A 22,175-nucleotide genomic window follows, 5' to 3' on the forward strand; every position below is an offset into this window, starting at 1 on the left:
TCTAGACTGAAAAATAAGAAATGCTTGTGTGTAATTTTCTGTGTATCTTGTTTTTAGTGTACATCTGAAGGGCATACAGGCTGACTGTAGAGGGTGTGCTGAAGTAATCCTGGGTCATCTGAATATCAGATTAATTTCTAACAGTGGACAATTCTTCAAAGATCAGGATATGTAAACTTGTCTGCTCTACTTAATTCTGTGCTCAAGTTGAACAATCAGGGATGTGCATTCCAGCTTGGTTGTAATTCATTCTGTGAATGTGATATTTTAATATATGAAGATGGAACAACTGCGAAGATCACAAAAGTTCAGGAAGAATTTTAGAAGTCAGACAAAAGAGTATCTCTGTGCATACTCTGTTTGCTCTCAAGTGACGGCTGTAACGTAATGAGATGATACGCAAATCTTAAAACCTATTAGGAAGAAAATGATCCTGCTGTGATCAGTTTACAATCCAGAGAGGCACTTCCAATTCCTGATCCTTTATCATTTACAGTGTAATTGCAGATGATGCTTGAGTGTGGAAATCAGTACTGGATAGCTGTATACGTAGAATTTCATGGTGTGATAATTGTGTTCTGCAAACGTGTATGGTGAATGTGCTGTCAATTCTCCACTTGCCGTCATTAATGCTTCTGAATTAGATATTCTAATTAGATATGTCAATTAAACATAGTTATGGCAATTTTATTTCTTAACTTCCAGTGTAACACCAGCATCAATAAAATATAGCAAAGCTTTCAGAGAACATGATGTGCGAATACTGTGACGGTTCAATTTTCCAAAGGTCTTATAAGTTCTAAATGATACTTATATTTTTACTGAGATAAGGACACATATGAAGATCAAAATGTTTGAGATTGTATGCCAGTAGTGAAGGAAATGCACTTGGCTGCTTACCACCAGCCAGTGATAGGGAATGTAAACATAAAATTTGTCATCCAAAATGCCTTTTCAGTAATTTTTACTGCAATTTCAGGAAAAGATTATATGTTCATAGTGTCTTATATATGAAGGCATGATCTTTAATTGGGACTTCTAGGACCAAATAAGTTATCCAGCACACAAAAAGTATTAATGTTTGAATGTACTCTATTTACAAAGGGTACACACAAATCTGCGCTTTCAAGATTTACTTTTCCTTAGAAGCATCTGAGAGCAAGACATACTAATCTTGCTCTTCAAGGGAGAGTCAGAAAAGTAGTTGAAAAATATATGCAGAGAACTCTGTTATAAAAATGTGTTAGAATACTAAAAGCTATTATGAAAAATTACGCTCTCTATAGTGCTTGGATAGATTAATAATAAATAAATGAAACTGAACTATAATCACAAAGAAAATATGAAAATAAATAGTGTGTTCTGATTGCATATTCAGGTAATTTTGTTTTTCTGACTTTGAAGTTTAGTGCAGTTTTAGTCACTGCTCTTTGGGTATTGCTGTGTATAATTAAAAGAATAAACAAAACTCATTCTGTATATGTATGTGATGTGCAGACACACAGGGTTTTAGTTTACAGTTTAAATTTGATAGGAGCATAAAATATTTGGGAGAATTGTTACATTTTGTCTGATGTGGTAAATTTACCTGGTTTTGTTTCTTGATTATTTTCACACACATACATATATATATTATTGATATTTTGTGTTGCTAAGTCAATATAAAAGTAGGTGCAAAAACCCAAATATTTTTTGTTTTAATTACTTTGAAAGAAGTTAAAGAAATTGATGGAATGACTTAGTCTTAATAGTCTTTATTTAATTAGAAATAACAAAATGTTACTATAGAGCAAATGACATTTTTGCCTGATTTCTTATAGCACTCTGACTTGATTTTTGTGGCTTAGTATTAATAGACAACTAATTGTCCAAGTAATTTGTAAATTTTATATTTACAAGCTGAAAAGTTATGTAGGTGCTATATACATATGCAGAAATATATGTAAAGTATAATATAAAACATGCGAAAATATATTTTGTTTTAAAATATGCTGTGCACATTAGTAATTTTAATTACTTGCTTGTTTTAACTCTCCACTGCAGTTTTTATGCAGAGTTGTAATTCAGGGGTTTCAATCAGCTCCGTAACTGTAGGGCTAACTGCCGGATCAATGAAGTGGCTTCTTTTTACAGAGGTTTTGAAAGTGGCAGGTCTCGGTAAATTGTAACTGTTCTTTAGGCATCGTTTATATTTTGAAAGAAAACTCTGAACAAACAGCTTACAGTTAATTGCTATAAAAACATATACTTCCATGGTTACTAAGCACAGTTCTTGGTAATTGTTTAAATACTTGAAATGCTTTCCTACCTTCAGGTGGAACTGAGCACATTTTCAAACTAGTGCTTTCAGGCTCTTAGAAGATTTGAAAAAAAATGTTACTGAATTTAGCAAAATCAATAATATCCTCCAGATTGGAGCTGTTACCCTTTCAGATATTGTGCTTATTGTGAACAAAGTACAGGAGAAATATATCAGCAAGTGGTTACTGTTCTTAGAGATTCAAGGCTTTTTTTAAAAAAAAGTGTATAAACATTAAGGAAATTAAACTTCTGTTTTGGCTGCTGGTACCCAGGCGCTGGCAGCGGTGGCTGTGGGTGGTGCCTCAGGGAAAAAAAAGGGTAAAAATACTGTGCAGGTGTTGAGGGAGAGATAGGAGTGAGGAAAGAAGTGTGAGAAACAACCTCACAGACATCAGGGTCAGTGCAGGAGGAGGCAGTGCACCAGGGGACTGAGCCAAAACCAAAACAAAAAAAAACAAAGAAATGAAAAGGAAAACCACCCACTCACCCTCCTTGGGGGTGGGGAAACACCAAAAAAACCAAACCAACCAAAAAAAAACCTCAGACACCTCAAAACAATGTAATTGAGGTTGACTGTATCCCTTGCATCATCACATAATCCAGCTATAAAAAGATGTATAAGGAATGATAATGCTTCTTTGTACTCTTAAAGGTAAATGCTGCTTTCGTTCCCTTTAGCTGGAAGACTTTTGACAATGAAATCCCTCGTTTATCCCAGTCATCTCAAAATCTGCATTTACATATAAGAATTTGTCATACATGGGCTTCCCTTTGCAAAGCTGCTCTTTCTGTAAGCGTAAAAGGGTCAGTAGGTTTTCTGTGTCATTTGGTAGGTTACATCCTTAGTTTAAGCATCCAAATTTTTGCCATGGGACATGTCCATTACGAGGCAAAGTATTGGTTTGCTTTGCTTGATGTCTGTACGGTTGTGGTGGGTGGCTTCTTTTGGAATTTGGTTTATTATTTTGGTGTGCTTGCTATTCACCAGTTCTGTGTTAATGGTGTGGTGTATTTTATCTTCCTTAAGAATGCTTCCCATACACTTTTTAATGCTCGTTTGAAAACTTCTGTCTGCTTTAATTACATGGTACTTCCTTTCACTTTAACTCAAACACCTGAATGATTTAAACATCTGTCTTCCAAGTGAAACCTCATATCGTTTTAAATAGGACTTAGCCAGGTTGATGTTACCAGCCTTACTTTTCATGAGACATTCACGAATTTAAGGCAAGTTGAGAACCTTGTATATGGCTTCAGTTATAGTGTCTAAAAAGACTTTTGATGAAAATTACTGTGAACTTTGCTTCTAAGTAATTATGCTAGTAAGAAAGTTGTGAGCCAGCCTACATGGCTCTCAATATTCCAAAAGGAAATAGGAAAATTCTTGCATACTTGCCTTATTCAAGTCTTTTGGCTGGTTTCATTCTTTTTGACAATTCCCTGGAAATACATATAATATGCAGGCTTTTATGGAACAGATTATTTTTTTGCAAAACACCTTTTTTTGCCCTTCATCGAATGGGAAGGCATATAATGCAAACATTTGGGCAATTAAAAATTAAAAAAAAAGAAAAAGAAAAAATGTCTCTATTACAGAGAACCAGAGTAGATTGTCTAAGAGAGCTGTGGAAATAGTTCAGCAAAAGCCAAGACGGAGGAATGACATGAATTACATTCTTCTTTTCAGAATTGTGGTGTGATTTGGACTAAGGAAGAAATGATACCAAACTAGCTGTCCTAGTTTTGCCTATAAATGGGCATAATATAATGGACTATCCATTCTTAACAAAGCTGGTTTTACTGCTATTTTTCCTCCATGTCAGTTAATGACAAGTAACCGTTCAGAGAGCAAAGGTACAACAGAATAGGAAGATGAATAAGCAAGACTTGATGGAATTGCAGTGTGCTCTCGTTTCTTCAATACGGGATAATCACTAACTCACATCTTTTGTTCACCTTTTGTATAAAGTATTAACTGCTTCTTTCACATTACTGTTTTCTGAGGGATATTTTAAAACTCTGTGTTTGATTTCTTGGCTTGTAACGTTTGGATCACATACAGGTTTCTGTTTTTAAATAGGTTGAATCTACACAAAGTATGATTAGGATTTTGGGCCTTTCAGCTACATTACCCAATTATCTTGATGTTGCTGCATTTTTACACGTCAATCCCTACATTGGACTCTTCTACTTCGATGGCCGTTTCCGACCTGTACCACTGGGGCAAACCTTTATAGGAATTAAGACAACCAATAAGGTAAAGTGCCATGAATGCCAAGGAAAGGGTTGCTTTTGGTTTGATCATGCTTCACGTATCTGTGTGTAGGGGGTACGGGCTTATTACGCTACAGGTGTTTCATGAAGCATATTTTCTTCTGTATAAAGATATACATAATTGAAAGGTACCTTAAGAATCATATTTCCTAACTTTATAATACTTGTAAATAGACTTTGTTGCAGTTGCATGCAATGGTATCTAGCTTTGCACTGCCTCTGCTTTGCTACTAAGTTTTGCTTGATGGAGAAATAATCATCCTCAATTGCAGAGTCACTGTAGCAGCTGATTATTCTCTTTCTCATTTCAGTTTTCCATTTGCTAGAAGCAGTGGTACTTCTTGTTTAGCTGAAAAGATGTTATAAGAAAATATTAATATATGAAATCTGGAGATAGATATGTGTATATATATTAATATGATGTGCATTAATACTAGTTGGATATAAGTTATTGATTAAAATAGTGTCATGCTCAACTATTAACTATCGTATGTGCACATTTGACAGAAAACACTTTAAAGTAGTCCTTAAATAAGCTTCTTTACTCCTAGTGCTCTTGCTCATTTTGGGAAGCATTAAGGCTATGGTCAAGTATAATATTCTCATTAAAAATCATAAGTGCAGTGCCACTTGCACATCTAAATTATAATTCTTCTTTAAATACAGGAATTAATACAAACACTTTTCCGTAAGATTTTCAATGCATCTCACTAGCTGGTAATTACAGTTTAAATAGCTTATTCTGCTATGATTTAATTTAATAGAAATCAAAACATTTTAAATCAAAACTTAATTTCATAGCTTAATTGATAATAGCTTTTTTCTCTTGTAAAAATGGACATTGCCTTTCTTACTAGGTTATTTAAGTAGTTTCATTCCATCTCCAGTGCAGGAAAAAAACTTATTTTGCATCTGTAGAGAGCCATTTCAAGTCTATACACGTAAGAATAGTTTACCATATGGTGCTTACCATGATTTGCATATTTTAACCTTCATTAATTGTTTCAAGTGCCTTTACTGTTATCTGCTGTTCCTTTTCTTTAATCTTTTCCTGATACTTGATTTGAATATGTAGTTTGTTTCCACTGTATAGTAAGAAAAAAGGAAAGACTCCATTTCTTCCTACTCACTTTAGAATGCATTTGTGATTTAAAAATCAAAGAAATACACAAATAATCCTATACAATTTGAAATTATTTTAAAAAACAGTAAGTTTCCTGAAAAAACATGAGGATATGAGGAAATAATAGGAGGTAGTAGTTATTCTGAAATGTGAGTACCTGGCACACCATTTTGATAATACCACAGCCAGGAGTTTTTCTTGTTCCTTTTCAGAAGAATGTCGTTAGAGATTTCATAGACTAAAATACATTTTGCAATCAAGATAATACACTTCATAGCAAATGAAAGTAAAAGTATTAAGCCTCTTTGAAAAAGGATTCTATTCAGGATATTACTAATACTAAAGCTGCCGAATTATTGCCAATATCAACGTCCTTCTGGTCTCTATGACAAGAGGAAAGCAATGTAAAAACCCACAGAATCAAAAGCAGTTCTTGCAGAACATGAGCAAATGCTATCAATGCTATGTCTATATCCACAGTGGTGAGTTGCAAGGAGATAGAAGGCTGTTAGTTACTTTAGGTAGACACTTTGCCACAGCTTCCTGACATCCTTCATCTAAAAAAAATCCCCCCAAAATTGGAGCTGATTAGGGATTTGCATAATCACATGCAAACCGTGGGCAAGCTTTCAAAGGCAAGGACAGTGTGGTGTATTTAGAGCTTTCATGGCTAACCTCTGTGCTTAATAAAAACTCTGTACATTGAAACTCTTAAAGCATATGGGACCAAGTCTAATGTTTGGTGGCTTCAGTTGGAGGTCTGTTAATGTTGGATATTTTTCTTTATGTGTGCTTATGTTTTGCTTTTTATGTATAGGTGCAAAGACTGCATAAAGTTATGTTTGTTTGCATGTATGTATGTATATATGTCCATATGTGTACCTATGCACTGCCCATGTATGTTTCTCCTTAATGATTTTCACTTATTATTTGAAAAAAATAATTAGATAAAATGCCCACCTCCCATTTTCAGAATAATTAGACTGGCTATTTGTCTCTTGCATGTATGTCCATATTGTCTCATCTTTTTATTATAATACTGGTGTGATTCCAAATATGAATCTTCTTCTTCTCCCCCTAAAGCTGTTTTAAAGCTGTGATTTTCAATTTTCAGCTACTCTAGATAACTCTAACTACTGAATTTCCATTTTTTTGAATTTTTACATGCTTTTTGTCAAAAAAAAAATGTGGTCAGAAAACATGAATGCGCAAATGAAGAATGAAGTGATTGTTCGGATTTTGAACTTCATTTAATGATTTTGATTTGTCAGAACCTTAATACTGAGGTTCGTTCAATTAGATGCATGCTATTTATATTGTGATGCATTAAAGAAATAGAAAAGAAAGATCTTTAAGGTAGCTTGAAGAATACTTTTTATTTCAACTGAACTCTTTAGTTTGGAACCTTACTGAAACATTGTATTTATCCATAATGGGAAACTGTATATCATATTCCTGCTGTTCCACATGCATGACCCAACTATGAAAAAAATTTCTGTTCTTTATGGCAACAAAGCTGACAATCATTAATTTTGTGGAGATAGATATAGAGAGATATATATATGCAATGTAAAAACTTATTGTTATATTACCAAATGGAAAGACTTAGTGAGGTAAAATGGTGCATTAAATGGATAGTTCATCAGTACTGTAGAAGTAAGATTTCTTAATATGAAACAGATAAATCAAAGAACAGAACTGGGTTACGTCTCTTTGATCGTTAAAAAAAACAATAAAAACTTTTAAAATTTGACAAAGCCACATAATAAATTTTCTGTCCACTGCCCTTAGTCATACTTTCTCCTTATTTTCATGTTCTGTTTGTGAATTTAAGAATATCAAAATTATATTGTTAGGAATGGGAGTCAGTATATTGTAAATTCAATTGCATAATCACATTTTTGTTTCATGGATCACTGTAAATTGCTTGATATCTATTAGAAAATACATAAATATAAAAGTGCTTTTAATATGAAGTATGATGTTTGTTTTTCAGGTGCAGCAGCTGAATCATATGGATGAAGTATGTTATGAAAATGTGCTGAAGCAAATCATGTCTGGACACCAGGTATTTATTTTTTGCTTCTGTTTACATTCAGAACACACATAAAGAAAGCAGTTTTGATCATCAAAACAATGTATTAAGAAATTAATTTTTTTAATTGTTTTGAGATACATCACTTCAGAGGTCACTTCTAATCTTGAGAACACTTTATGGAAACAGCATGCAAGAAAATCTAAACAGGCTAAATAATGTTAGCTTCTAGCTAAGGTGAAAATTCCTGGTACTTTATTTATCCCTTGAAGTAATTAATGTATATTTATGTCACTTTTTTTAAAAATGACAGGGCAAGGTAGGTCAGTGCTTTAGAGACTTTATGCTAAGGTACATTTCATGATTAAAAAAAGAAAAAATACAGCACTTAGTTATTATTCTTAGCCTTTCCCAGATCTTTCATATTCTAGTGTCTCATGTTATAGGTGAGTGATGTGAATTACAGAGTGTTCAAGACATGGTGCACAAGGGCTCAGCATCTGTCATTTAAAATATCCTGGGGTTTGTGGTTTTTTCTGTTTAAAGGAAGTAATCCTTCATTGTGCTTTACAGTAGAGGTTTCTGCAGTGAATTTTCAAGTCTGATATTCCCCTCCACTAAGATCATGGGTTTAACTCATGTGCCTGAATAGTTTCTCATTCTGTTGTTGTTATGTTCCTGAAGCACCCACACACAATGTCTCATTTTTGTTACAAATTTGCACATGCAGCAGTAGTTGTAGCAGATATGGCACCTGTTGGGAGCAGGAACAAATGCTAGTGCATTATAATCCTCGAAGAGGCATTTCACTAAATAACCTATATAAAAAAGAAGGAAACTCACCCACACAGTCACACTGAGAATTGCACGTTTTCCCTTTTTCACATAAATACAGGTTGTGATGTTTCTGAAAGATGAACAGTTGGTTTATGACTTGCAGGGGAGGGGAAGATACTTCACTAACAGCTTTTTAGTCTTCCTGCTTCCCCTGCTTTAACACCATTCTTACACTTACCTTCTCTTGTATCAGCTACTTGTTGTTACATTCAGAAAACTTTCTTGAAGATAACATGTGGAAATGCTGACATTTTCCTGAGTGAAGACTGTTAACAAAATTTATTGGCAGTACCAAGGGAACTGTAGTTTATTTTCTCCTCATTGTCAATTATGCGCATACCCTACCAAATTCGTAACATTGAGCTATGTTTAGTTTCTTATCTTTCATTTCTTGTTACAGTTTCATATTTTCACTTGCAGTGGATAAACCTACAAGTAGCAGTTTCTTTAAATTGGTATGTCTAAATAAGTAACGTCTTCAATTCTTGTCAGAAGTTGCATGCTGTCCCAGCATATTTATCGCTGCTTTCTTCCCCTCTCTTTTCTTCACACTGAGGGAAAAAACTGTCTACAAACATATATAATACTATTTGGAAAAAATCAAGTACAGTAAGTTGCCTAATTCTAGCAGATGTTTTTGTAGCTTTCCTTGAGAACAGTTTTAGTTCCTGTACTAGCAGCTGAATGCATGAGTGTTCTGATTTAAGGCATGAGCTACAGCTGAAAGAGGTCAAGTGCAGAACTGTAGTCTACTTAATGTTACATTTTCAGCAGCAGACACTGTTGCTGATCTCAATTTCTGAAAACTGTATTTCAAACCAACAACCAAATGAGGAGCATATTTCAGGCAAAGCAGAAGTGTTGTTTCATTTGCTATATAAATATTGATTTGATTTCAAAACACATCAGTTAATTTGATTAAATTGATTGTAATTGTTAAGAATTTTCTTTGCTTGAAAAGGTTTGTTCTGCTATGTTGCAGAACTGTCTTAAATACATGTCTAAATACCAACCAGTTACACTGGACTTCCTTTCAGAGTATTTAAAACATATGAGTCTTCATACTTATGAAACAAAAATTCATATCCTGAAATGAGTGGTATACAATCTTTGACAATGCAGAATCAAGCATATCAGCTCATTGTATAATACAGTTAATTATAGTATGTAGTATTGTGAGACATTAAAAATTAGGGATTTTTCCTTTTAATAAGTATGCTATGACAAATGATCTCTCTAATCATTAAACCGACTGCAGATGTTAAAAAAAAGGGCAAAAATTTAAAAAGTTCACATAGATATATCTACATTGAAATGCCTGGCCCATAGCGGAAGATGAAGATTACGAGCTAATATGATGACCATTACACTAGGATGGGTTTCTTTCATGTCTTTTCATAATTTTGAGAATATCCTTTGATCTTCTAAAGTTTACTAGCTTCCTCTAATTTTCTTAGTTTATAGAAATCTGTTACCTTGTGTCCATGTTCACCATAGTCTGTTACCATCAAGCTCTGTTAACCTTTCTTAGCTTGTGTTATCCTTGAAACTTGTGTTCAATTACATTCTGTGTGTGCAGAGTTTGTTTGCTTTTTAACAAAGCTGTGGTTATTTTTAAATATATTCTTAGAAAAATGTATTTACATCCCAATACTTTAGAAGAAATTTCCACAGCAGTTGTATATCTGTATGGAATACAGGATGTGGTTGGAATTTTGTAGTTATTCAGGCAGTAATGTGTGACAGACACAGATCTAATTAGCAGTCCTCCATAGAGCCAAAACCCTACCTGTTCTGTTTTATGCTGAAGTGCAACAAAGAAATACCAGAATTGGAGAAAAATATTTTTGCTCTTATAATGTTCCATGAGTGAATATACACCTTTCTGTGGCCATCAAACTTTCACAGTGTCATCTCTTTTAAGATTTTTTTTGCCAGAGTCTTTGAAATGTGTTAATAAGTTAAATCCAACACTGTTTACCTATTGTTCTGTTAACTCATTTTCAAAGAATTCTACCATGCCAGAAACAAATAATTTACTCTTATGGAAGTCATGCTGATGTGTTCCTGTCATATTATAGGTTATAGTGTGATGCTTGACTGATGTGATATGTTCATGTGTTTTAATAGTTGTACATGTGTTTTCATTTTTTAAGACTAAAGGCTGGTAGGAGGTAGTTTTATTCTACAGGCATGTGTTTTGACAGATGGAGAGAAGCTTTTTATGTTGATTTTTCAACAGTCATCCTCTGCAAGACTTCAAGCTCTTCCTGGCTACTGGGAAATTAAGAGTTGGTGATTCAGCCTTTAATTTTGATCCATCTGCTCAAACTAATGAGATATCTCATTTGTAGGCTTCACTTTGAATTACCAAATGCAACTGAAACTATAACATTTGTCTTATAGCACAATTCTTCTCTTGTTTAACTTGAGGAAAGATATAATGATAGATGGCTTGCCCTACTGAGTTTTCTAGGGGGTTTGTTACAGAAAATTTTTATCATGATTGAATGTCCAAGAGGTTTCCAGGTGCTTTTCAAGTCAGTGTGCTTTTTTTGTAGGATTAATAACAATGTGGATCTTCATTAGGAGGTTTCTTTGTCAGATCTTACCTCTTAAAGACTGCTTTAAGTCAGAACCTCTAGGGCTGTTATGTCTGCTTTTCTGGGACTGTCCTTCTGTGCTCTATACTAGCTAGTGAAAATTTGTTTTCCTGCCATTCTTTGAATTTACTCTGTTCTGATCTTATCTGAAAAGATGTTAGGTTCTCTTGGACTGATTTGCGCTTTTGGAGCTTTATTTCAACCTCTCAACAAACCAAAGTTTCTTTAAACAAAGGGGGAAAAAAAACCTGAAATTACACTTCATTAATCAGAGAATATGACTTCTTGCTCAGTTGCAGGTAGAGTATTTTTGCCAGCATATATGTGCTGGGATACTGTTCCCTTGAAGGCTGGGTGAAGTCTTGGTCACAGAAAATTATCATTACCTCAAAGTGGTTACAGCTGTATCTTGCTAGGCAATCATTAGCAGTGGGCCACATGCATTGACAGCATTAATTCAGCTACAGAGCTGGAAAAGCTTCTTCACATTATACAGCCTTGTGAGAAGGGCATCTAGTGGCAATGAGTTCTGGGGAGCAGGCAGCACCTTTCTGAGGCAGCCAGTAGAGAACCTGATGAGATCAGCAAAGACAATGATTGAAGACCATACATATAAACGTCATTTTTATAATTGAAACGTTGCATTACTAACCAGTTTAGGACAACACATATCATACTGCCTTTATCTTCACAATGTATGAGGGGGAAAAGCACCCTTGTCATGCTGTGCTTTGGGAAGTAACAGTATTTTTAGGAGTTTTAAGAAATAACAATTATTTTAAAGGGGATATTTTTCCTTCTGAAACATGTAAAGTGAAAATTTCCTTATGATGTTAAATTCCTTTATCTAAAGAATATGGAGCTGTTGCTGCTTGCCAGGGTTCAGTTGCTTAAGTTAGTATCCTAGGGAATTAACTTTTTGACTCTGACCATCACTGGTTGTATAGGTTCACAACCATTATATCTTCTGCTGCTGCTGAACTTTAGCTGGTTTATCCCATTACTTTGGTTACTGAGAGATGATCATATGTTTCTGTCATAGTCCCCATCCCATCTTAAATACTTTTGCTGTTAAGAATGTCAGAACCTTACTGTTTGCTAGCTTTACTTTTTCTTTCCTTTTTTTTTTTTCCCCAGGTGGTCTGAAGTCTCTCTTGATCAAAAAATAAAAAAGTAAAAACCTGAAATTGCATAAAATTTCTTGGGATCTTGTTAATTACTTGCATTATGAACTAGAAGGGGATTTGGTGAAGTTCTTCAAAAGCTTTCAGAGGAAGTACTTCCACAAACTGCACTCATGAAACTCTTGGTTTTGCTATATTCCCCAGACTACTCATCTCTTCTGTTCCTGCAACCTTTTATTTTATTTTTCTCATAGCTGATTCTCTTTAATGTTACTTAAACCTTCAAAATAAGTCCTGTGTTCTCTCTGCCCTTTGTGTTGTTTCAGCAGGTCTCCTGTATTTACTCTCTGCACCTTACTGTCCTGTATGGCTTTTTTCTGACCTTCAGTACTCTGTTACTCTACTTGTCTTCAGCCACAGATACCTAAGTTTCAGTCCTGGTTCCTTACCCAATGTACTTTGCTCATTTGCTGTTTTGGCTGTTTATTACAGTTTTCAACTTGGAGTGCTTTTGGCATTCTCCTGTCTTCTGAAACCTCTTTTCCTTTTAAGACAATGAATGTCTGTTTTTCCGCTGCTTTTGAGAGTGTTGTGTAATTCTGAGATGACATATTGTCTGCTTTAACTTTTCTTCCGCTAGCTCTGGTACTCTGCAACTCCTTGGAAGTTCCTTTTCTCACTGAGCTTGGTGTTTTCAGTTCATAGCAAAAACTGACTGTTCAGTGGAATTTCTCATTGCCCTTGCTGTCAGTGCAGGCATTGAGGGTCAAGGTGTCAGTACATAAATACTGAGGAGGCATCACTGCTTTGCAGGGAGTGGTTTCAATACACAAGGAAGAGCTTTTCTGGTGGCCAAAGATGCCAAGTCGTCTGTTTTAAAGACCTGGTTTTTTGAAACAGTAAATAACTATTGAAAGCCTCACCACAGCATCCAAAAATGAATGTAGTAGTAGTAGTCTTAACTATTTAGCAACAAGTCTGGGTAACTCGAGTGAAGCAGGCTTTAGGAACTGTAAACCAGTGAAGATATGGCAATCTTTTTAGAATTAACATGATGGAAATCTTACTACTGGGACTAAAAATGTAGAGAAAAACTACTTAAAATAATGAACAGTCTGATATAAACCATCCATTCTCAATGATGCACTATGAGTGGTGATTTCAGACTGCCATTTTGTGCTTATTTCAGCTCAGTTTTCTTAAGAATCTTTTGAAGAAAAGTGCTTTTTCAAGTACCTTGTTAGTTTCTGAGCTTTGGCTTTTCTGATTTGAACTAGTTTCTTAGGTTTAGCAGTCTTCTTCTGTATTAATGTTTTGGTTTTGCCGTATTGTCTTAACTGCATCCAATAAACCTATGACAAGCTTTATCTTTTAAAATGAAATGTGTATTTTTTTAATGTGCAGAGTATATATACTTGTTAAATTTTTAATTAGTGTGTGCACTGGGTGGTCAGTGTGCAGTTTTCTAGAGAAAAAGCTTGCTTTATTAATTAGAATTTATGTACTTAATTAAAACGTTCCATAACACTGTTCTGCATTTAGTTCATTAGAATAGAAGTAATACTGAGTTGCTATATACTTTTTACATCTTGACATAATTTCTAAGTATCACCTTGCACAGATTTTTAATACTGTTTCAAATCAGGATTTTTGATATCACAGATCAGAAACAGATTACACTTGAATTTTGTAGTCAAAACTGGTTCTGTGCTATATATTGCACATAAAGCAATCACTTAGTCTGTTCTTTGTTTACAATAATTGACTTGAACTTTGCAGATATAAGAAGTGTCATCTTGTTTTTCTTACAATGCTATCTTAAACCAAAAAAGAAACACTGAGTAGTTGTTTTAAATCTATTATATTAAATTGTCAGAAGTGAATTTGACAGGTATTAATTTCATCTGTAAAAATGATGGATTAAATTTCTTTATTATCAGTCTTCCAGCTATTATTTGGTTGCAGAAGCCATGTGAAGATAGAAGTTTAATAGGCTTAGTTACTGCAACTGTTGACAATGCTTTTATAGCTGTGTCATAAGATAAGATTTAATAAAATAGTATTTTCTTCAGAGGTCTCTCTGGAACTTAGTACCCTGAGAATTAAGCTTGTCCTAGCATTTTTCCTGGGTAAAAGAGTTTATAGCACACTCGGACAAATAACTGAAAAGTTACTGGATTTGTTAAAATGTATTCTTTATCTAGATTGGTTTTTTTCCCAGAATTTCATCTTACAGCCTAAGAGTTTTTCAGTCTGAGTTTTTGTAACACTGCATCTATACAGATTACTTCTACTTCACCACCTGGTGTAGCTTATTTGCATATATAAGTGTATATATTGCTTCTAAATTTATATATGCACACATGTATGTAGGTATATAAAAATACACAAATGCAGAAAGTAAAGTGGTCTGGCAGGATAGCTGAATTGTGGCTGATGATTGTAGATGTTTGTTGTGGTTTAGTCCCAGCCAGCAACTAAGCACTACACAGCTGCTTGCTCATTCCCCCTGGTAGGATGGGGGAGAAGAGTAACAGTGAGAAAAATTGTGGGTTGAGATAAAGACATTGTAATAAGGCAAGCAAAGCAAAACAAGGAATTAATTCACCACTTCCCATCAGCAGGCATTCAGCCATCTCCAGAAAAGCAAAGCTCCATCACGTGTAAATTACTTGTGAAAACACCATCACTTCAAACGTCCCTGCCTTCCTTCTTCCCCCAGCTTATATACTCAGCACGATGTCCCATGGTATGGAATATCCCTTTGGCCAGTTTGGGTCAGCTGTCCTGGCTGTGTCCCCTCCCAATTTCTTGTGCCCCTCCAGCCCTCTGGCTGGTAGGGCCTGAGAAACTGAAAGTCCTTGACTTACTATAAACATCACCCAGGAACAACTAAAAATATCAATATGTTATCAACATTATTCGAACACCAAATCCAAAACACAGCACTGCACCAGCTACTAAGAGAGAGGAAAAAAAAAACAAAAAAAAACACCACACCACAAAACTTTATCCCAGCTGAAATCAGGACAGTATCCACGCCTTATTCTATACCATTTAGTCATGCCACACTTTCCAGTGCAACATCATTAATCACCACTCCCCTTCCCATCCTTTGATAGTTGACGGATAGCCTCTGTAAAATGTCCACAAATGTCCACTGAGTTAATTTAGTCTGTTACTTTGGGCTTCATCTGTTAGGGTGGTCAGTCAGGATTGGAGACATGGTGTGTTGCGTGGATTAACTGGGCACAAAAGCCAACTTGGGTCAAGTCACTGCTGCACTTGCACTGCTTCCTGTAAGAGTTGTCCTCCACTGGTTTGGATGGTTACTGCTATAGTAATTCCTATAACATGCATCTCAAATCTCAGGTTACAACAGTTTAAAGGTATATCCATTACAATCTCCACCTCTGGTCCCTTCGGGCCAGATTATAGGGTTTGACATTGCACTGAACTTCTCCCCATGCTCCTAGCCTGGCTATCAACAAGGGGTTCCTGCTATAGTAATTCCCATAACATGCAACTCAACTGTTATTTCTGTGTTGCTGATTAATTGAAGACCTTAATTCTTTCCGTAGAATTTCTTTTGCACAATTAGGGCTCATTTGTATGTATGGTTTCTTTAACAAAATCATAGACAAACTAATTCAATGATGGTGCACTATTTTTGTTCTGCATCTTCATCATTTATTTATGCACTTCATTTCCACAATAACTGCCTTTTGCAATTTTAAGGATGTGATAGTTAATATAAGCTTAAGCCTGAACAAATGAAACTTTGTATCTTACTTTAATTAAAAATACTGTATTGATGTGCTGTGTGGAAGATAATGCTACAAAAAATACTATATAGCAGATATTTCATGTTATTTTCAAATGATACATATCTATTATTTTCCTCTATATCTTTTGGTCAAATCTGTTTGGCTTTAAACGTTTAATAACTTGTCAGCTGCCTACACGAATAGTGGAGGAAATTGCTGGAAATGGATGCCATAGCAAGTTATGTATATAATAACCCATTATTCTTCAATTAGGTGGCCTTCTAAATGTTAGTGTGCTTTAAGAATGAGTTAGCCTTATGCTAATTTTTGCATATATCTTTGTATTTACATAGTCGCTTGTCTCTATATGTGTACTCAGGTGTTCACAATGGATTTATGTTGACCAGAAGCAGCAATTTAGTATTTTTCCATTAATTATGAATTCACGAGGTGTTCAGTTTATGTCCGTAGTCTTACACAGCTATACAATAAGGTCGGTATTGGTATACCACTGTTTAAGGTAACAAGTGCTACTATTTAGAGTTGCAGTTCTTCTGGTATTATGAATGTACAGTAAATCATTGAAACAAAAAATCAAATTTAATTCCTATCATGTCCCACCAAGGAGGAGGGAGGAGTGACTCATATTTGCTGATTCTTTTGGTTGGAATAGGGTATACACAATACCTGAGGTCCGTAGGTAAACAAAAACTTTTATTCCATAATTAGGCTCATTGGTAAATAATTGGGTAGCAGAAATGCTTATCACTTGCCATTATCCCAGAGCCAAGTCCATCAAACCAATCTGCTGGCTGTGTTGCTTGGACAATTCTCTGATCTTACCGACACTTTCCTTCATCTTTGCATGTGCTTCTTCTGTAGAAGTGGAGGCATTATGGATGGTAATACAGCATTCCCCTTTGGTTAGGTTTAACATTCCACATATCCCATGTTCTTCCAACGATAACACATCTAAAGCTAATCTATTTTGTAAAGTCATTTTAGATACCTGTTGAATCTGTAAACGCTTCTCTGAAACCATATTGTGTATACACCAATCTGTGTCCCAATGCACGTTATATTCATGTTCAAAATAATCACTTTCAGAGCAGGAATCCCATCATGGTACTAGAGTACAAGGCACAGAAGCAGATACCAGAATTTTTGTTCAGAGATCAATAACAAGTTTGATTCCACAAATTTTCCCAAGTAGAATTGTTCAGGAGTTGATGCAAAGCCCATGAGTATTTGATCTATGTCCCATTGTTTCTCCACAGTTGTCTCTCTTTTTGCTCAAGAAAAGAGTATTCAGTTATTCCCAATGTGATGGGGTTTTTTCCTGTTAGGTTATGACCTTTTAAACTCATTTTCCAATACTTTTGTAAGATTTAAACTAATCATTGTAAATTTGAATCCCTCTGCTGCCAAAGCAGTGAGGGCAACACTTATCCCCTGGTCCATCTGGTTCCAGTTACACCCAAACCTTTGTACAACTGACAAGCCAAACTGGGGGATTCACCCCATGATTCCATTACCACATCTTTCCTTAGTGCAATGCAAAAATATTCCTGACAAAATCAAACAAACAATACAAGTAGCAATCCACACTGCAATCAGGAGCCTGGATTCCACAAGTTTGTCCACAGCCTGCTGTCTATATATGTGTATACAACGCCAAGAATAATTAAAAGGACAGAATAATCCATCGAGTATGGATTCGGTGGTCCTTTTCATGGATGTTGGTGGCTATCCATGCATACAGGTTAAGCAGAGTTTTCAGTCAGGCATACCTGTCCCACAGAGGGTAAATCCAGCAAAACAAGCTGTCTAGGATAATGGAGTGGTTTTGTTGGATCTTTCTTATCTCTTTTCTCAGGTAGAATAGACAAGGGTTTGGGACAAAATGCTATGGATCAGGAGCATGTTACATAAACATACTCGTTTAACATGTAATATTGATTCCCCAACAGCTGTTAACCTTAGTTGCTGCATCAGATACCTATTGCACCCATCCAGGGCTGAGAGACCTCAAGGCTCGTTTTAGAAGCCCAGTAGTGCATTCCACAATACGATTTGTCTGAGAGGAATATGGAAAACCCGCTGTATCCCTTCAGCCCATGCCCACTCCTGGACCACACCAGCAGTGAAGTGGCTGTCATTGTCCAATTGAATTGATTTGGGTTTAGGCAGGCGACTAAACCACAATTTTAAGCCTTTTACTGTGTTATCCCCTGTTGCTAGCCATACTGCCTCTGCTTGAGTCAGTCCCAAAATCACCTCAGCACCTCCCAACACATACCATTTTCCCTCTGAGAGTCAGAAGGACAGATGTAGTCTACCTGACAGGTGTCCCACAGCCCCTTATTGTCTCTTAAGTGCAGGGGTTGATCCTTGTGGGGGTTGTGCTCTCCCAGTCAAGTATTGCATGAGTTGCATGCTGAGACAATGGTGTTGCACACTTCCCTTGTCACAGACCACCGCTTACCGATTGCTTCCTTAAACAGATCTTTACTTCCAGAATGGTCTTGTTTAACATGTAGCTGTTCTAACAGATGTTCCCATTTTTATTCTTCACCCTCTGTGGCCACCCTTGCCAAGCAGGCCAGTAAGTCTACCTGATTGTTCAAGAGATGAGCTGGATGATCCCCTGTCTGATGTGCAGTGACCCACCCTACTAAAAAAGATTTCTGTTTACCGATATTTAGGATTTCTTCCCATTTTTCTCCAGTAAGAATTTAATGGCAAGGATAAATGATACTCCAGGAGACATGTTGATGGTTGTCAGTAGTCCAAAAAGTTTGAAAATTCTTGCTCTGTAGTCCTGAAAGAAATGAATCTGTGTGCTTAGTTTAACATAACAGGGAGTATCAACCAATAAACTTCCTTGTTACTGTTAAAACTACTGTAAATTATTCAAAATGTAATGATATAATTACTGTCCACCGAGACCTTATGGCTATCACAGATTTTTTAATAGATGTTACATGAGAATCCAATAGTAATGTCATTCATAGGATTGAAATATACATTATTACAGGATTTTATAGAAAATAGGCCATTTTGATAAATCCATAAGGATGGGAATTTAATATTAAGACACTAAGATGCATCAAGGAATTCCTTCCGTCTTAATACCTCTGTTCACTTTCCAGAATATGAGATTTCTCACATATGTAGTGCTGTGATGCTGATAATTTTCTTTGTGGTTACTGAAGAGATGCCTCCAGAATATGTTCCATTTGTATACTCTCATGTATTTAACTGTGAGGTATTTATAGTACTCTTATTTAGGAGAGGATATCTTGAGATACATATAAGGTATGGGTTTATGAGGGACATTCTAATTGCTCTAGCACAGTTTGCTATTGTTTACAAATTATTGCATCATTTAAATTCTTCATAACTATTAAGTTTCGTATTAAAAACATTGCTTGTTCTTGAAGGTAGTTCTTCACTTTTCTGATGATGCAGAATTATTGATTAGGAGCAAAAAAAGCTTCTGTATAAAGGTCTGTGTTTTTAAATCAGTACTGATAAGAAATAACCTAGAAAACCTGACTGTTCTGTTCTTTAATTGTTTGGTAGGTTGATTTATGTTACTGGATCTTACAAAACCAGAAGATATAGAGATTGACATGGCGATTTTCTTAACCTTTTTACTTAAGTAAAAGGAATGGGAATAGATGCAAAGATTTGTCCACTGTCCTCTGTGTTTCTTTCCTTCAGTAAAGCTGAATGTGCTTATCACTACTGGCTCCTGGGTTATTTTTTCACATTATGGATGGTATACATATAAGTATAAATAGTAAGAGAGATATGGTAGACATGTTTAAAATATAATTTATGGTAATGTAGAAAGATATTTTATTGTACAAAGTCAAAATAGTTGATGTCAGAACAGGACAAAGGGAAATGCTTGAAACAAATTACTGCATGAACTTGTTTTTCTAAAAAAAGACGCAGTGAAAAGCAGCTTATAATTTTGAATAATAATTGTCGTTCAAGTCCATTGGCATCTGCAAAAATGCAATTCTTAACTGCCTAATGACACATATTTGCATAGTAATAGACTAGCTATTCTTGCTTAATTTTCTATACAAGAATAGATATTGCTATTTCTATTTCTATCCTGTTAATTAAAATTCAGAATAATTTCTACTACCTGTAGGAGTCAGTAATGTGTTATTTGTTTGTCTTATTGAATAATTTGTCCTCTACTTTAATTTTCATTCTACTTATTTTTCCTCTGCATTTTTTCATATATTTGGCTAATGCCAGAAAATTGAAGACAGCATAGATCCCATTATGCTGTTCTGAAACAGGTTTCCTCTAATATCCGGAATCCATATTCAGGCATTGATTCCATAACTGAATATTTTTTATAGACCATCTAATATAATTCAAAATATAATAAAACAAGATTGTAAACACAAGTGCTTGCAATTTTTAAGTAATTAATAATTTAGACCTTCCTAATGTAAATTAAATCAGACAAACCAATCAGCATATATTAGTGGAAAATGTATGTAACTGTTGTATAGGTATAAGGGAAGAGTCATGAAGTTTCACATGGGCAAATGCTTTTTTTCTCAGAAACATCCTCCCATTAGTGCTGATATCGTCAGTCTTTTATTTTAATGCTAGAGGCTTAATGTCAAACTTACGGGTCCAGAACTGTTTTATCCATAGCATTGAATGGAAATTACACCAAAACCCTATATCTTTCATTTTTACACAGTGGTAGAAGACACCATGTCATGTTTTATATGAGCATGACTGAGTGCCTCTGTGAAATGCCTGTGCATTACAACATGCAACATATGGAACAAAAAAGAGAAATTAGCAGTCTGCGTCCAGATCCTGAGTTAAGATTATATTGAGAATCAGAGATGTGATGTGATAGCTCACATGACTGAGTGCTGCAATGGGTGGAAACAAGCTCTTGAGCAAGGTCAGGCCAGGATGGCAAGAAACTTGTTAGCATGTGAGAGCACAGCAGGGATACCTGGAGCTTTGCCTAGGGATGGATGATGCACAAGATGAGAGCTTAGGAGGAGGATTAGCCAGCAGACAGACATGAGCAACATTGTTGTAGGAGTTTGCTACACCACTGATCAGAAATAAAGTAAATGAGGCCTTCTTCAGACAACTAGAAGAAGCCTCATGTGTCACCATGGTCTTTCTGGGGGACTTCCACCCCAATATCTGCTGGAGGGACAATACAGCAAGGCAAAAGCAATCCAGGAGGTTTCTGGAGTGCATTGAGGTCAACTTCTTAGCACAGATGATTGAGGAGCTGATGAGATTTGATGCTGTGCTGGACCTTGTACTTGCAGAAAGGGAAGGAGAGGTTGGGGATATGAATGCTGGGAGAAACCTTGTCAGCAGTGACAATGAGATGGTGGAATTCAGGATTCTGATGGAAGGAACAAGGCAAAAAGCTAGACCACAGCCCTGAGTTTCAGGAGAGCACTTTGGCCTCTTCAGGGATCTGCTTGGAGGAATTGTATGGCAGGTGGTCCAGGAGAGGTGGTTGATTTTCAGGGATCACATCTCCCAAGATCATGAACGGTACATCCTGATGTGCAGGAAATCAAGCAAAGCTGGCCTAAGGCCAGCATGGATGAGCAAGAAACTTCTGACAAAACTCAAACATGAAAAGGAAGCATACAGGAGGGTAAAACAGGAGCAGGAGGCTCAGGAGGAGTATAAAGGCACTGTCCAAGTGTGCAGAAGTAGGATTAGGAAAAACCAAAGCCCATCCAGAGATGAATCTGGCAAGGGGTGTGAAGGGCAACAAGAAGGGCTTCCATAGTATAGCAGCAGCAAGAAGACAAGGGAAAATGCTGAGTGTGGCAGGAAACCTGGTGACAAAGGACATGTAGAAGATTGAGCTACTCAGTCTCCACCTTGGTCTTTGCTGATAAGATTTGCCTGCAGGAATCCTGAGATATACCAAAGGATATCCCTGAGACAAATGGGAAAGATCAGAGCTAAGATTTATCCTTTTACTTACCCTTACATAAATTTATGCATCCTGATTGGACACCCACGCATGCTGAAGGAACTGGCCGATATTGCAGAACCACTTATGATAATCCTTGAAAGATC

At 35.8% G+C, this 22,175-nt stretch overlaps 1 protein-coding gene across 2 annotated transcripts in view; it reads left to right on the forward strand.

Moving 5' to 3' along the window:
* ASCC3 (activating signal cointegrator 1 complex subunit 3) overlaps positions 1-22,175 on the forward strand; it is a 280,895-nt gene that overhangs the window by 118,943 nt on the left and 139,777 nt on the right. For both annotated transcript variants that reach the window (XM_040597335.1, XM_040597334.1), the window contains exons 12-13: positions 4,382-4,558; positions 7,695-7,766. In XM_040597335.1, coding sequence (XP_040453269.1) covers positions 4,382-4,558; positions 7,695-7,766 — 249 coding nt within the window. The remainder of the gene's footprint in view (positions 1-4,381; positions 4,559-7,694; positions 7,767-22,175) is intronic.

This window comes from Falco naumanni, chromosome 6 (genome assembly GCF_017639655.2).
Source record: "Falco naumanni isolate bFalNau1 chromosome 6, bFalNau1.pat, whole genome shotgun sequence".
Classification (NCBI taxonomy): domain Eukaryota; kingdom Metazoa; phylum Chordata; class Aves; order Falconiformes; family Falconidae; genus Falco; species Falco naumanni.